At 37.6% G+C, this 16,308-nt stretch overlaps 1 protein-coding gene across 7 annotated transcripts; it reads right to left on the reverse strand.

Annotated features, from left to right (window-relative positions):
• Positions 1–134: 134 nt before the first annotated feature.
• Positions 135–16,023, reverse strand: stj (voltage-dependent calcium channel subunit straightjacket). Of its 7 annotated transcripts, none has more exons than XM_018105711.3 (24): positions 15,540–16,023; positions 15,371–15,452; positions 14,077–14,181; positions 13,721–13,997; positions 11,848–12,242; positions 11,149–11,598; positions 10,932–11,072; positions 10,780–10,863; positions 8,920–8,973; positions 7,190–7,270; positions 7,046–7,120; positions 6,868–6,975; positions 6,729–6,800; positions 6,462–6,664; positions 6,251–6,393; positions 5,951–6,007; positions 5,316–5,415; positions 4,868–4,915; positions 4,613–4,723; positions 4,408–4,526; positions 4,207–4,346; positions 3,922–4,146; positions 1,668–2,174; positions 135–1,583 (listed from the first exon to the last, which is right to left on the reverse strand). In XM_018105711.3, exons 1-24 carry the CDS (start codon positions 15,641–15,643, stop codon positions 1,491–1,493), a joined length of 3,774 nt encoding a protein of 1,257 aa, XP_017961200.1. In that variant the 5' UTR covers positions 15,644–16,023; the 3' UTR covers positions 135–1,490. The 7 variants fall into 7 exon arrangements, with proteins under 7 accessions (XP_017961200.1, XP_017961199.1, XP_017961203.1 ...); XM_018105710.3 differs by lacking the exon at positions 8,920–8,973 and adding an exon at positions 10,301–10,357; XM_018105714.3 differs by lacking the exon at positions 8,920–8,973 and having other exon boundaries at positions 15,540–16,022.
• Positions 16,024–16,308: the final 285 nt, after the last annotated feature.

Below are 16,308 nucleotides of genomic sequence, written 5' to 3' on the forward strand. Positions count from 1 at the left end.
AGTAAATAACAAATTCTAGGCAGTCGAATGGCACAAGAGTAGGTACACGGGTACTACAAAATTTCGGAGCATGTCAAGAAGCTATGGGCGTGAAATTTTATTAGATTTATCCTCTGAAGTAATTTATGTATTTATTTATTTTTTGTTTTCTTCCTAAATGCTGAAAAGTTTCGGTTATGAGTTTTTGTAAATTTCAACTAGTCAATAATAAATTTAATATTAGTATTAGATTAATTGTTTGTTGTTTAAATTTTCTGTTTTTCTTTCTTTCTTTTTGTTGTTATTTAATCTAAATTTACTAAGCGCTGCTGCTTCTGCTCAGTTCTGTGGCTCGTAGCTCGTATCAAGTAGATAGTAGTAGTATGTAATAAAAAGTTGTTATAATAGGTACTTGTGGGTTAGGCTAGGTATCAATCAGTATTATCGAAGTTAATCAAATTATTATTACTCTTGCATGTATGCTTTATATAAAAAAAAAAAAAAAAATAACAAAAAGTTCTCGATTTTCTTTCATTCTCTTCTTGTTTTTCTATGCCCACAATCTTTGTGGCTTTCACGTTAGATCCGTAACGAATGTTTATAAAAGTATTTAATGCTTCGTAAAGCCAAACTCTTAAATGGCTTTTGGTATTTGGTTTTGGTTTTTTTTTACTTTTTAGTTTTAGTTGTTCTGGGCTAAGCTAAGCAAATATACAAAAGCTACTTAAACGTATAGCATGTACCTGGCGTATGTATCTATGTATGTATATATATTCATATGGTTAATTAATAATTTTGGTTTTATTACTTTGTAGGTTTATCCATAGGTATTCTTGTTCCATTCTTCAACATAATAATTAGCTAAGTGTTACTTACAAATGTGGCCATCTTAAATTAGGTATCAACACACACACATACACACATGCACACATTTACGCGCTCTCTCACACACTTAACATGGGCAGTAGTTTTATATGGAACAGTGTGCGCATTTTCTTTGCCTATTTTTATTTATTTTTATATTTTTTATAACAGCGAGCGACATTTACAAAATTTAATTTAATTTAATATATAAGTATATATATTTTGTTCGTATTTCATTTAAATTTTGTTTGCGAGTTTAAGGCCGTTGTTGGAATTTGTAGTGTATTTGCTATTTAATAAATTTTCTTGTCTATTGGAAGGTCTACAATAAAGCGCAGCGACCCGTCCACACATAGGCAGCACACACTGTCACACTTTCATAGTTAACATAAAACTCAAGACACGACTTGAAAACAAATTCGGTAGCTAACTTAGCCTTAAAACTAGCTCGACATACAACAAAACCAAATGGTGGAAAAAATGAACAGCGTCTTAAGCGTTTATGAGTATATAGTAAAAAATCGAACGTCCCCCCTCCCAATATGCCTAATAATTATCATATATATGTGGGTGTATATATATAATATAATACAAAAACATTATCAATATATATTGCCTATGATTAACTAAATCCATTGCGATCAATGTTAAAGCAAACGACTCAACGCATGGCTCAGCAGCAGGAGCGTGAGATTCGCATAGAGGGTGCAACCCTTGCCGCACAGCTTGATCGCGCTCTCCTGTCACAAAGAAAGAGAGATCGTTATCAGAAAGAAAGAGGTAAAGGGAGAGAGAGAGAGGGAGAGTGAATGTGTTTGTCTTACATTCGCATGACGACTGATGCAGCTCTGCGGACGCACTCGATTGAATTCCCTGGCATGCTTGTAGCAGGAGAAGGTCTCATTGGGCGCCAGCGGATAGTTGATGGGCGCCGGATTGACGGTCAGCACGAGGGCGACGTCGCGCGGACAGAGCTGATCGATGACGAGCAATATGAGATTGCTATTGGGTATGGGCAGCACCACAAATGGCCGCTCGCATGCATGCGCTGTCATATTGTAGACAACGTTGTCCTTCTCATTGTAGAGCGTGTAGAGCTCGCGCTGCATGTCGCACGACTTGAGGCGCGTGCGTCGCAGCGTCAAATGCCGCAGCCAGGCGGCATTCTTGGTCTGGCCGTGATCTTCGGGCTCCTGCTCGGTGCCATTCGCATCCATATAGACGTCATTGTAATGGGCCGATATGCCCGGCGCCAATCGCATCAGTTGCACAATATACCACAGCGCCGTATGCAGCAGCCATTTGCCTACGCGCAGCAGATGAAACAGCGGCTGAAGTGAACGAAATTGCGATTATTATTATAGGAATACTATTATTTGTTTATTTTAAAATTCAACATTATTTTATATATGTTATGCAATAGGAAATATATTAATAAAGTATTTTATATTGTCATGTTGTGCGCTTAAGAATTTTAAAAGCTTAGCAAAGTCTGATGCGGTTTTTAGATCTTTCAACTTGATTTATTTTTAAGCAATAAGCAGGAGCTGATGCTTAGCAAATTGTTAAAAGTTAAAGTGGCTTTGAGATTAATGTGTAATAAATTATTTATAGCAAAGGTTAACAAACGCAAAGCTTATTGGGACAAGCCTTAAAGATCAGATTTAGTTTAGGGTTTTTTCTGTTTTAAGATTCAAGTTTTATTTGTTTTGTAACATTTTTATACCCTGAACCCATTGAAAATGGGAAATCAGGGTATAATGGTTTTGTTAAAAGTATGTAACAGGCAGAAGGAGGCGTGGCAGACCCCACAAAGTATATATATTCTTGATCAGGACGACAAGCTGAGTCGATTTGGCCCTGTCCGTCTGTCTGTCCGTCCGTCCGTCCGTCCGTCCGTCCCTCCGTCCGTCCGTCCGTCCGTATGTATGAACGCGTCGATTTCAGAAGATATAAGAGCTAGAGACTTCAACTTTTTTTTAAAATGTCCGTATATATCACGCGCAGATCGAGTTTATCACTAAAAAACGATAACTCATTCCGATATTTTTTTATCGATAAAAAACCTTATCGAAGATCACTTAAATGATTATATCTCCTACATCTTTCAAGCTAGAGTCTCCAAATTTAAAATGTATATTAAGATGAATTTTATACAATTTCGGTTTTTGTTAAAATTTACCCCCCACACCTAAATCCACCCCCTCACCCTCATATTTGTAAAAGTCGTATATCAAATACTAGAGACTTGAGCTTCGGTATACACATACATTTTAACATTATGATTACGTTCTGAAAGTTTCATTACGATCGTACGTCTAGAAATTAAATTATTAAATAAGTTTTCATTATATTGCCAACACTGCAGCGCAACCAAAGCGCAATCGCCTGTATATGAGAGTGTGTGTATATGCGTGTGTTTGTTTGTATGCGTGTGTATGCGTGTGTTTCTTTGTGTGCGTGTGTGTGTGTGTGCGTGTGTGTTTGCTAATTATTTTTGAAATATCAGTTGCTTGTAGGGTTCAGGGGATCTCGTAGTCGAGCAGTCTCGACTAGAGCTTTCTTACTTGTTTAAATATAAAAAGCCCTTTTAGAATGTTATTTGATTAACAAAATATTGCTTTACTTGGCTAATCATTAACTGATATTTTTGTGCATTTCTTAAATTTTTTCGGAATATATTTTTAAGCAAATTTTGAGAAATCTTTAAAAAAAAACTTTTAATTTCCAAGGCATTGCTACGAAAAAATTCAATAAATCAAACCCCGACTTTGTCCTCTTTAGGAGTATAAGAATTGTTTGCTTTGAGTACTCTATATAAGAAATAATAATTTATTTGAAAGAAAATGCTTCCATAAATTAACATCAAGAGTAGTTTGAAAGTACAAGCAGAAATTGAAATTGAAATTGACTCAATTTTCAATATTTAAACGATTTTTCTTCACACTGCTTTGCAGTGCTGGTCAGTGTAAACACTTAGCTGAGAGTGAACTTTAACAGGAGAATAAATTTTCGTGTTGTTAGGTACAGTGCTAAAGAGCCTAATTCAATAAATGTCGTACAAGTGCGTTTACTTACAGAGAGCAGTGTATTGGATGCATTGATCTCAGTTTTCGACTCAAAGCACACGGCTTGATAATCGTAGACAATGACACGCTTGTATACTCTCTCCTCGACAAGGCGCATCATGATGGCGCCGTTGACTTCACCGAAAAATCTGCCCGTTTCGTGAACGCGCGACGAGATGATCACAAAGCCATTGTTATCGAGTATATAGCAGTCCTTGTCATCGACAGCGCATGCCTAGGGAGGATAGATTTTGGGTATAGCTCTATAAATAATTGCAAATTGCGGAGCACTTACATTGCCTGTGATGTTGTGGAATAGCTTGTAGAATGCAGAGTGCTGGAATTGGAATCCAACGACGGCAGCGGGCGCCGACTTGGAGCTCTCATTGTGAAAAATGGCATTGCTGGCAGTTACAATGATTTCCGAGCCACTTTCTAAGAGTTGCAGAGTTTCAGTTAACAGAACTTATAGATGTTAAGTTATTGAGAGTCTTACCACCAGCATCGAAGGGCACCGAGTAGACAAAACTCTCCTTGTGCACAAAATATTGGTCCACGGCGCGCTTATACCAGATCTCATCGATAGCGCGTTTGTTGTTCTGACTGAAGCTCTCACTGCAAGCAAATGAAAGCAAAGCAAAGCAAAGGCGTGACATATGTATCGAGGTACTACTGTAGCATGGTATCAGCACAGCACTCACCCTGCGCTCGGCTGCTCGGCCATGTTCGAGTGGAACTCGTGCCAGCGGGTCAGACCACTGTGCGTGGCCAGAAAGGCGACGGTGATGCCAAAGCGTTGCTTGAATTCGTGTCTGTTGGAACGGAAAGCGAGATATTAGAAATTGCTCCACAGCAGAGCGAGGACAGTAACAACATGATTGTACGATATACATATACATATATAAGTATTTATATATATACATATATACATATTTATAGTATAGACGAGTGTTTACCTTGGCAGCAAACCCATTAGAACGGCTATTGGGCTTGATGCGCTAACGCTAGATTGGGTATTTTGTATTGTATTTTCGATTTAGACATTATGAAAGGCATTATGTTATGTTGTGGCATAAGAGTTCAAGAGTTTTCATAGATTGCAGTATTCAGTTGTGGGTGCAAAAAATTCATTATGGAATAGACAAACGAGACAATAACAACAACGATACACGCACACACGCACACACGCGCCATAAAATGCAAATCAAAGTGAGAAAAAAGAAAGGCGTACACAGAAATTATAATGGTTAATATGTGCTGCCTTTAGCTGGTTGGAGGATAATATAGAGTGCGCCTCTCCTCCCCCCACACGGTGGAGGGCGGAGCATGGCGCTGTTTTGACTGTACTCGATGTGTGAGAAACAAGTCAAGTCTGCCATCGAACAGCGACCCACTGCCACTTACCTCTTCTCCTCCTTGTCGCGAGCATTGAAGCTGGTGCTGTTCGAGAACCATTTGGTGACGCGCGCATCAAAGACTAGGGATTGCATTAGCTGGCGATCGCCTGTAAGCAGAAAAAGTCTAGCATTAGCTCATCGGCAGGACAGGCGAAGCAGCATCTCGAGCGTTTGCGCTAGCTTCACATTGCATCAACTTGGCTACATTTAGAAGAGTTCTTATTAACAACAAAAACACGAAAATTGTAAATTGAAAATTGAAAAAGAATACAATTTTGTCTCATGCATTTCCACTTGGTGTTCGTGATTGATTCTGTGCAAATTCCGCAGCTAACTGCTGGCAACACACAAGTAAATATCGTACATAGAGCTTAGATTACGAGAAACTGAAATCATAAGTAAAGACTACATTTATGGGGCGTATCCGATACTCTCCTGTTCTGGGGCAAGAGACAGCGCCAACAAAATGTGAACGAAATGGAAATGGAGGTGCAGGTGCAAAGTGCTTGAGCTCAAAAGTTAATAACGGTGCACTCGGTGATTGGTGTAGAGGCGATACGGGGTTAGAGAGGTTGATAGACTTTTTTTTTTGTTTGTTGGGATGTTACAACTTGAGTTGGCTTTTTGGCATTCGTTACTCACAATAGTAGCTTTCTTTTTCATTGATTGATGGATAGCGGCCAGTTGATGAGTTGTTAGCTGTGAATTTGCATGATTATTGAAATCGTAATCGAAATTTGCAAGATTCTTTGATATGATTATTCTCAATTCTCGTTTCGAGCACAAGTTAGTTTAAACGAAACATCGAACACAGTAAGCAAAAACTTAGTTCAAAAGCGTCAACAACGGCCGTTTTTTTTTTTTTTTTACTCATTTAAGCGACTTAGGAAACAAAAAAAAGAAAAGACAAAATATATCTCGTTGGTTTTTAGTTGTACTTACAATAAATAGCTGCCGCATGCTCCGGGGGCAACGCGCTTCGACTTGATGGCCAATGCCAACCGGGCTCAGACATGCGATCAACAAAGTACAAAAGCTCGGTTTCGGGCGTTCTGAATGTCTTGTTGGTTTGCTTGCAGAAAAGCCTGAGTAAACGAACAGAATGAAGCTAAATATCCTCTAATATGATCTCCCATCGAGTGCTCTCACTTACCAATCGGGGTGTATTTTCCAGCGTTTGCCATCAAAGAAGCTGCGTATATTTTTGCCCGTTATATAGGTGCGATGTATGTCTTGCTCGGTGCGTGGTTCCACGCGACTCACACCATAACGCTCCGGATAGGTGATAACGAGCGTAAAGGGCGTATTCTTGATAGCAGTCCAGTAATACTGGCGCTTGACGCGAGCCACACGTTTCTGCAAATCGGCATAGAGATCGTAATCAATTATTGTGAAAGAGATAGAGTTTAGTTAGACTGACCATTTCATCGAAATGATTTTTAACCAACATCCATTTGCTGCCGGTCGATTGATTGATTATAGAATCGCGTATCTAAGAGGGAGTAGGGTTATCAATTATTAATAGATATCATTGTTTTCAAGACTCATTCGTGGCCTACCGTCATCAGCACTGGATTAAAGTCTCTGGCGGCTCGATCGTCGTCCAATAGCTCGACTTCGATCATGTCAACGCTATTGTAAGCTGGTTTTAATATATAACCTTGGAACTGCTCGGTAAAAATCAGTGTTGGAATGTACTGAAACTTTTTGCAAAATTCTATTAAATTTTTCACTTACAATTGGACGAAAATCTGGATGGAATAGTACATAACCATTGTTGGTTACTATAAACGCATAACCATTCACGCCAAGCTGCAGGGATTTAACAAATGTTATTTTAAATCTGAATTTGTGGCACGATTTCCAACACTAGACACTTACCATAAACGGCGATAGCAGCTTCTTTATTTCACTGATGGGCACATCAGTGCCAGCCACGCCCAATATGTTTGCGATTCTTGTCTGTGCATGAGCAGAAATTGTTGAGTAAATTTAACAAAATGTTTTTGAAAGTGTTGAGAATCGAAACATTTACACAAGTTGGAATTTTAAATGTAGTTTTTTTTTTTTTGTTTTTTTTTTAGCGCAAATACAAGTACAAGTACAGAGAATTTTTATTAATTGTTTGCATGTTAATCAAATACGGAAAATGAATTGAATTTGAAGTTGATAAATGGCATTTCTAGTACAAAACGAAATTTTGATTCGGCTTACACGTTATGAAGATTAAAAAAAGAAAAAGGAAAACAACAGATAAACAACCAAAAATATTGTGAATCGAAAATCAAGTCAAGAAATGTTTATGCAAATACATATGAAAAGCATTTGTTTTTACTACGCAAGAAACTTACGAATATAGTTAAGAGAGATTTTCTTTTAATTTCAAATGGCATTATAATTAAACAAATTTTGATTGATGTTTACAATTACAAATAGATTTAGAAAATTTCAATTTTCGAGAGCGTTAGGCTAATTACATGGCTAGCAGAGTAGTACTAAGAGCGTATGAGAGCGTACAGTGGTTGTGTTAACCAAAATAACGCAGTGTTAAGAAAGAAATTAACAAAAATAAAAAATACATGAAATGAGAATATTGATTTTTAGCAAAATTTTAGTTAAGACGCTTTAGCAAAGTAGAAGAAGAAGTAGAATGAAAGATTAATATACAAATTTGTATTTTGATTGAAAATCGAACTGAAGACAATGAAAAAGCTGTTTACAAAGTGTGTATAGAGGCTGGGCTGGGGGCGTATGGTCGGGGGGCGGGTACGGGTAGAGTTAATCACAAGATGTAAGTGAAGTCGACGCACTTGGAGGAGTACAAATTCATTTATTGAGGTTTGTATATGTGTTTCATGTAATAGTTGTTGTAATTGTGTGTGTGTGTATGTGTATCTTTTTTTCATACAGTTTTTATACCCTTCACACAATTGCAATACAAGTGAGTGTTTGGTTTGCGTGTGAAAATACCGTGTAAGTCAGTGGAAACACAGCGTTAATCGGTAGAGCTGATGGAAACACTGTGTTTGGGGCAACGCACCAGTGGAAACACAAGGGAAACAAGTTGAGAATTGTTATTGAGACATTTATTTATAGTTCAGTGTGATACGCCGTTGCAAAGAAGTTGTTGTTGGTGGAGTGAGTGTGTTTACCAGTTGCAGCTAGATTGCAGTTCAGCTAGACAGTTAGTAGAGTTTAGTTGCAGTTGCAGTTGCAGTTGCCTAGGAAATTGATTGAGTGCCCGTTAACAGCAATTAGGAAAAGCTTTACATATAGAGAGCTTAGCCTAGGAATACGACTAGAAAAAATTAATAGAAAACAAAATTCAAATCAAGCATTGGAAGCTAAAAGGCTGAAAGTAAAATCAATTCAAGGAGGCTGGAGAAATGGGCGTGGTGTACAAAAGAAAATCTTAGTTGGTGCTCAATTCAAAAGCAAAATGAGTTTTATTTTTTCTTTTCATCAGGAGTTCATAACAACAAAAGACATGCGGCACAGACGTTAATCAAAATGTTATAAAAATGTTTGCAATTTTTTTTTTATATTTAGTAAAATTTGTTGTCATCTGTTTTTTTGCAATTGTTGCTTAAATTTAGAAACAATTTACTCACAACTTGAAGGTTTATTTTCGCAGCCGGATTTATATCGGTCGTTAGATTAATGAGCTGTGAATTTGTATTGGTAGATTATAATAAATAATGAAATAAATGTCTAGAAACGAAAGCAAAAACTTAAATATGTCGGGGGTGTAGACACCTAGGGGAGCGCAGCTGGGATCAATTGAATTACTGGGTGTTGTGGGGTGTATTCAAACTAAGCTGGATCTAAATTTGTTGTTGTGCCTGCCTAACAATTGCCGTCTTTTGGGCTGGTTCACATGAAGGGTATAAAAACTTAATCAATCGATGCCTCATTGCGATTTGTGTTGCTAGTTTGAGTATGTTTCGTTAGTTGTTTATGTTCTGATGTTGTTTGTTTCTTGTTTGTTGTTGATTCATGTGCTCTATAGGGCCTCAGCACTAGCCTAAGATTTCTTTTCAATCGATTGTACTTACTAAACATCAATGAGTACGGCATCTAAACATTGATTGGGATATCTATTCGGGAGCATTATACCAATTCAACTATATACGAGTACTTTTTATTATGTATTTGGGCTCTAGGCCTGCAGCGGCTCTCAACCGATATGTAGTTTGTAGTTGCTTTGTATATATTTTTGTTTTTCAATAGTTTTTGGTCTTACGTAAAACAACAAATGTTAAATTGTACTACTCAAAATGCTAGATAAAATGTTCTATATATGTATATATTTAATTTACGATTACGTTAAGTAAGTAACTAGGCATAGCTATATGGTAATTACGAATATATATAACGAAAATTCGAAATGCTATAATTGTATATAATTACGTGGTATATCATCTCAATACTTTACCAATCGAATCGCAATTGTTTATTTTGTAAATATTTATATAGTATTTTCATTTTGGATTTTTGTATACATATACATATAGATGACTATATGCAAATATATATATATATATATGTATATATGTATGTATGTATTTTGATAGTACCTAGTACGAGTAGGTGGTCAACTATAATGGCAAAAAAATTTGCTAATAAAACAGTATGGTCCTAGACCATATTAGCTAGAGTTATATACGAGTATAGTTAGTTATATAAGTTATATCGATTAAATATGGAATAGGTATGCATGTTATGTAGCGCAAAGTATAACAAATTGTTTACTTTAGTCATATAATAAGTATATTGATATACATATTTGGATAATATATATTTGATATACTTGAATAATATAATTATATATATTGAATTCAATACGATATATGTATATATGCGATTAATTGGCGTATATAAAACTTTTCGCTTAAAGAGCAGCAAATACTTTAATTTCTTTACTCAAATATCAAATTTGAATTTGAAATTTTGTAGTTGGTTTTTGTTAGAATTTGGCATTATAGTTTGTACCTCACGTGTTTGCAATTCCCAGAGTGCTTCATTTATTAAAACTTCTTCGGTGATATTCTGTGGTATAGTTGTGTATTGTTTTGGTAGTAGTAGTAGTAGTAGGTAGTTGTGTGTTATAATTATATATAACGCATAAAATATTAATATAGTAGTAGTAGTATATAGTGAGTTTTATATAGATAGATTATGGGTTTGGGGGACTGGTTTGGCATTGTTTCTCTTTTCTTATCTTATATATATTAATCGATAATTATATATTGCTTATCAATAGATTCGATGATGACGAATAGAGAGAGATAGACAGAGGGAGAGAGAGAGAGCATAATGATCACGACATTATCTGCGGTGCGACGTCGGTATGTCATTTGTTCAGATTTGGCTAAAAAATTTTGGTTTTTGCAGTGCTAACGGTTGATATTTGATTTTGATTTTGATTTCGCTCGCGCTCGGGCAATAATATCTATATAGGCTTGACTTACCGCGTTTTCGCGACGATCGTAAATGGGCATGGAGACGGTGGTCATAAATTGATAGACATTTGAGTCTACGGGTTGGTTCCAGGTCTGCAAAACGTATATATGAACAATATTAATATAATTTAATAATATTAAACAAATGAAAACTGTTTCACCTCCTTCATGCGTCGGTATTCACGCCTGTGCATTTCGGCTGGCTCCAGCATGCGATCGTGCACCTTCCAATACTCCAGAACATCGGCCTTCTGCTCCTCGCACTGCTTGATATCCCACAGATAGTCGGAAAGTTTGGTATCCTAGATAGCATTAAACGATTGAAGGCGTTTCGATTTTTCGATTCTGTTTGGTAAGTGGCCCAAGGCCATTACCCACCTCGAGGTCCGCATAGACCTGTGTCCAAATGACCGGATGATCATGCCTACCCAATACCAGAGGTCTAGCCATAACTGGTATATAATTTAATACCATTTCGCGCACCTCAGCCGTATCGCTGAGGTGCACATAATAGCCCTGATTCTCGCATGCCATCCACCGTATATCATCCCAATTCGCCACCTCTTTGCCAATCAGATAGGTGAACACGCGCACCGGCCTATACGGCGGGTCGCGCCAATTGTGCAATTGGAAGACCTCTTGATTATTTTCGGGTGCCCCATCACCAATGATCATAATCGCCTGATTGCATTGCGCGCCGCGCGAATTTATCTTCGTCTCTTCCAATATCTCGAAGGCCCTTGTCAATGCAGCGGTATAATTGGCAATCGATTTGGGTTTAAACGATTCAATCCCTTCTTTTAGTTCACGTATGTTGCCCAGATTTGCCTGGATGAATTTCGAAGTTTTTGGATAAAACGAATTCGGTTTTGTTTTGTATTTGATTGTTTTTTTTTTTTTTTTTTTTTTTTTTATATGGGGTTGTTGTGTTTGAAGCCGCATTGATTGTGTAGAGTTTGAATAATTTTGTGGGATAAAGAAAAATCAGATTGCAAATTGATAAATTATATTGAAAATAGAAAATTCAAACAAATCAATATATACAAAATAAGAGATGTAAATAAAAGAGATATATACTTGAATCAGTGTATCCTCGAAACATCCGACAACTGGGCTCACTTCCTTATCAAAGGTGAAGATGTTCACAAAGTCATTTGTACCTAATGTATCAAGTATAGTATTGACAACATGCTTTGCGATATCTAGCCTCTGTCCCAACATTGAACCAGATCCATCCATTAGGATAATAATATCCTTTGGACTTGTCGCCGCCTCCATGTACCAAGAGCGTAAACGGCAATCGTATAGATCAACCGGTACGTCCTTCTTCCATTTCGATGCAGGGAATTGACGCATAAAGCCTGTCGAACTGCCAAAAAATTGCCACGACAAACTTGGATCGTTTTTATAATTATCACGAAATATCTGATCCAAATTCTCCGACCATTGAATCGCTTTTATAACATCCGATGCTGTGGTATTATGTGTGTTCAGTGTTTTGTATTCGAAGAGGAGTATTCATGTTCGTGTCAATGTATTCGATTGTATGTTTGCCGATGATTATTGTTGTTGTAGATTTTTGATTTAGTTTGTTTTTGACAAAGAAACGGGAAGAATTTTTAATACAGAAATTGATTAGTCATTTTTTTTTTTTTTTTGCTGGGGATTCGAACTAAGACCTAAAAATAAATCTCTCTGATAGTTTTTTTTTTTTAGAATTTGTGAGGCGTTTCATAGCATTAGCACAAGGCAGTGCAGGCGCAGGTGTAAGTGCTTGTGTTGTGAGTGTGGATATGTGTGGGTGTGTGTGTGGGTGTGAGTTGATTTTTTCTGGCGTGCTTTGTTGGCATGACCATGGGCGTATTGCACGTAGGTATTACTGTGGCTTAGTTGGGTGTTGTACGGTTTTTGGCAAAGCATTCCGCGTGTCGGCAATAAACATTCACAGCGCCACGCACGCGCCCCCAGCAACAATTCGCAACGCAGCATCCGCGATGCAGGCAGTGAAAAAAATTTTCTTTAGATATGAACGCGTCTATAACTCTAAGAGAGTCTAATAACTGAATATATAGAAATCAAATCAGGTAAGTGATTACTTCTGAAGATAGATTAAACAATTTTGAAGATGACAATTATCTTGACTTGCCTTTTGTGTTATAAAACTCCTATTTCTTATTGCGGTAAAAATAATTATCCATGTATGTCTACAAATATTTTTTTGCATTTTTAACTTTGGAAATATTTGTGTATTATTTTCATTTTTTTTTTTTAATTTATGAATATTCCTTAAATTGAGTATATAAATAAACTAAATATAATAAGTCTCCTCAAATCATCTTAACTAAAACCTTTTTCCTTTAACATAAATTTTCTAATAAACAATGCCCTTAATTAAATTTCTAAGTTGTACAGCCCTTTCAAACTCCCTTTCTGACGCACTCATATCTAAGCTTTCGGCCATTAGGTACAGTTGTGTGCGCAGAATACGGCGATGTGTTGCTTGCGTGGGCGCGCGTGCGCTTTTTGCGGCGCGCATTGACTTAAGCGGTTGGAAATTGAAAAAGAAAAAGAATGCGCAATATACGAGAAATGTTAAACGCTTAATCGGTTGAACGGTTAAACGGTTAATCAGTTAACTATGAACGATAACTAATTAGCATACAGCATACGAGCGAGACAAACAGACTTAGTGCTACGTTTGAGACAGCTATGTTAAAACAGAGACAGTTAGAGAGACGCAGTGTTTTTTTTGTTGTTGGCATTGTGTGTGCTCGTGTGTTGAAGCTTTTACATACGACACGCAGTGTGCTTAACAAAGACGGCAACAGTTACAGTTACAAATACAGGTGAAAAGATTTATATATAGAGAGAGAGACACAGAGATAGTTTGAGGAAGAAACAGAAAGAGAGAGAGAGAGATAGCTGTTAAGATTATAAGCACAATCCAAACCTCGATCGAACACATTCACTGGCACATGCACCGAACTGACGCTGAAGTTGACCGGCGTATTGTGAAATTCCGGCCTCGGCTCCAACACCAGAACTTTGGGCGGTACATAGATTAGCGGCTCGCCGATCTGATCGTCCATATCCGGCGGTGTCGTTGGTGCCGGCGGTGTCGGTTCACCTGGCTCTGCCATCGACTTGGCATTGTAGTACGAGAACATCTTGTCCGCCATATCATTTTGATGCGACAGCGCCGTATTCTCAGCAGTATCCATAATGCGCTGAAATTGAAATAGTTGGTATACATATATTATTAAAGTTAATTTGATTGATATATTAATGATGGCGAGCATTACTTACTCGCACGGCGCTGACTTTCAGATCCATCATCATTTCGATTTCTTTCGCCATGGACTCTACAATTACGCCACCTTGACGAGTCACCACTTTGGCCTCCTTAAAACTCTGTAAGTTATTGAATAGAGATATTTGAATAATGGCTGAAAAAAGGTTATTTAATGTAGGAAAAATTTCTTGAATTATGAATAATACTTTTCGGATTTCTCATGAAAGAAGTATAGTTTTTATAAAATATACATACATATGTATATCTATATAACAAGTATATACTCTGTTCAAATAGGTGATTTACGACGTTGTGAAAGGAGAAAATATATATATTTAATCCTAAGATCGATAAATATCGATATTCTATAAAAAAAGGTAGTTCGAGTCATACGTTGAACTCATTTGAAAATAATTCAACACATCAGATATTTGCTAAAATTAATAAAGAATTGATTAATAAAATAAATAAGTGATAATATAAAAAAATAAAAGCTACAAATCAAGCAAACAAAATAATATTTAGATTATTATAAATGTAAGATTTAGAAATATAATATAAATATATAATATTTATAATAATATAAAAATAATATATATAATATAATAAAATAATATATATATAATGCATATAATATAATATATTTTAATATTACAATTTATATAATTAATATATCTAATGTTCAATGTGATTTAATAAATTCTTTGTTTTTTTCGTAATTTACTGAGCTATTATGCTTGTTTCAAGATCTATTAACAAAAACCATTTAGTACATAATTGTGGCATTGCTTCCACTAAATGAATCCATAGAATATTCTAAGCCATTGCTAAGGCCCATTGGGCAGCGAGCTAGAAAATGCTGGAATTCCTTCATGCAAGTACTTCCGCCACATGCCACACGCCACATGTCACAGTAGGCTTGACGCCTGCAAAACAATTCCATTTCGAAAATCCAATTGCGCTGACTAAAAATAAATTACACAGCTGTCCTACGCAGCGGCAGAAGCAGAAGCAGTAGCAGCTACTGACCTCATAAAAGAGACAACGACTAGCTGACCAGCAGCGGGTTGGGGGGAAGTTCTTTAAAAGGGCAGCTGGTTGTTGTTGTTGTTGTTGTGAGACATGCCGCGTGCTTCAAACATTTTGTATATATAATTGCCTACTCAGTCAGCCTTTAACCCAAATATGACGTCGCTGCTGCAGTCGCAGTCGCCGTCGCTGTCGCAGTCACCGTCGCAGTCGGTAAACGTCAACAACAAACAATGAAAGGGAGGAGCATCAGTGGGAAAAATCAATAGGGCGACTTACCTCTTGCACCTCCTTGCGCCTGGTGATAAAATCGCCCAGAGAAAACAGCTCCAAGCCCAGCTTGTCCGCCCAGGAGTGCACACTGTGTGTATACAAATATATGCATAGATCGTAATTAATGATATTTGCTCTCAGATCCTGAGTGCGGCTGGCTTTGGCTCTCACTCACAGATTGTAGTTGATTTTATCGCCATTCGCTGTGGGCGTACTGTGGATGAACACAAACAGAAGGCTCAGGCAGAGGCGCCGCCAGACCCAAAATGGTCTCGCCATATCGATGTACTGGCTGCTCCGATCTGGGCCGCGACATATATACGAACGGGCTTAATTTAATTGTAGCCCAATTTTGCTGCACTCTATCACAAACACAAACACACACTTGCACATGCCATCGGGTTTGCTCTGCTTGTGGGGCCTGCCTCGAGCCGCAGCCTTAACGGGAACGCGGCGACATTTTCCCTACCAGAATAATCCACAAAGTTTTCGCTCACGTTTTGCACATTTTATACAATTTTCATTGAATTTTCTTCAAATTTTTCGCAAGCTGTGCACGTTTTTCGCCTCTGTTGTCCGCGTGTGAAAATTCTGATGGACTGTAGAAAAAACTTTTCTATGTATACTGCCGTTAGCTGGTTGACGTTTCGCTGACATTTCTGTGTCAGCGATGAGTTCATCGCTTGGTCAGCGTGTGCGCGGGCGAGACAACCGTATGCGCGGTGCTTTTGACGTACGCTGCACCGCTCACACCGTGTCCTGCGCCTGCGTTGACATTTGACACGCTGGCGCATTCGGTTTGTTTACATCCGTCGAGGCGCCACAGGTGTCTGTTTACCTGTTCGTGCAGCTGCGCACTGGCTTTGTTGACGTTTCTCAGCTGATGCAGCGCTCACAGCTGAGCGCCAACTGTTGCGTCTGTTGACACCGTTTGACAGTTGAGC

The sequence above is a fragment of the Drosophila navojoa genome, chromosome 5, assembly GCF_054131105.1.
Source record: "Drosophila navojoa isolate 15081-1374.11 chromosome 5, UAZ_NAV_1.0, whole genome shotgun sequence".
NCBI classification, from domain to species: Eukaryota; Metazoa; Arthropoda; class Insecta; order Diptera; family Drosophilidae; genus Drosophila; species Drosophila navojoa.

Excerpts from the sequence above, each read along its gene's own strand:
- stj (XM_018105710.3), bottom strand. The coding sequence starts at position 15,643 with ATGGCGAGACCATTTTGGGTCTGGCGGCGCCTCTGCCTGAGCCTTCTG. Across the intron at positions 11,599-11,847 it reads TCGAGGATACACTGATTCAA|GCAAATCTGGGCAACATACG; the intron begins GTATATATCTCT and ends AAATTCATCCAG. Across the intron at positions 11,073-11,148 it reads AGGTCTATGCGGACCTCGAG|GATACCAAACTTTCCGACTA; the intron begins GTGGGTAATGGC and ends AATGCTATCTAG.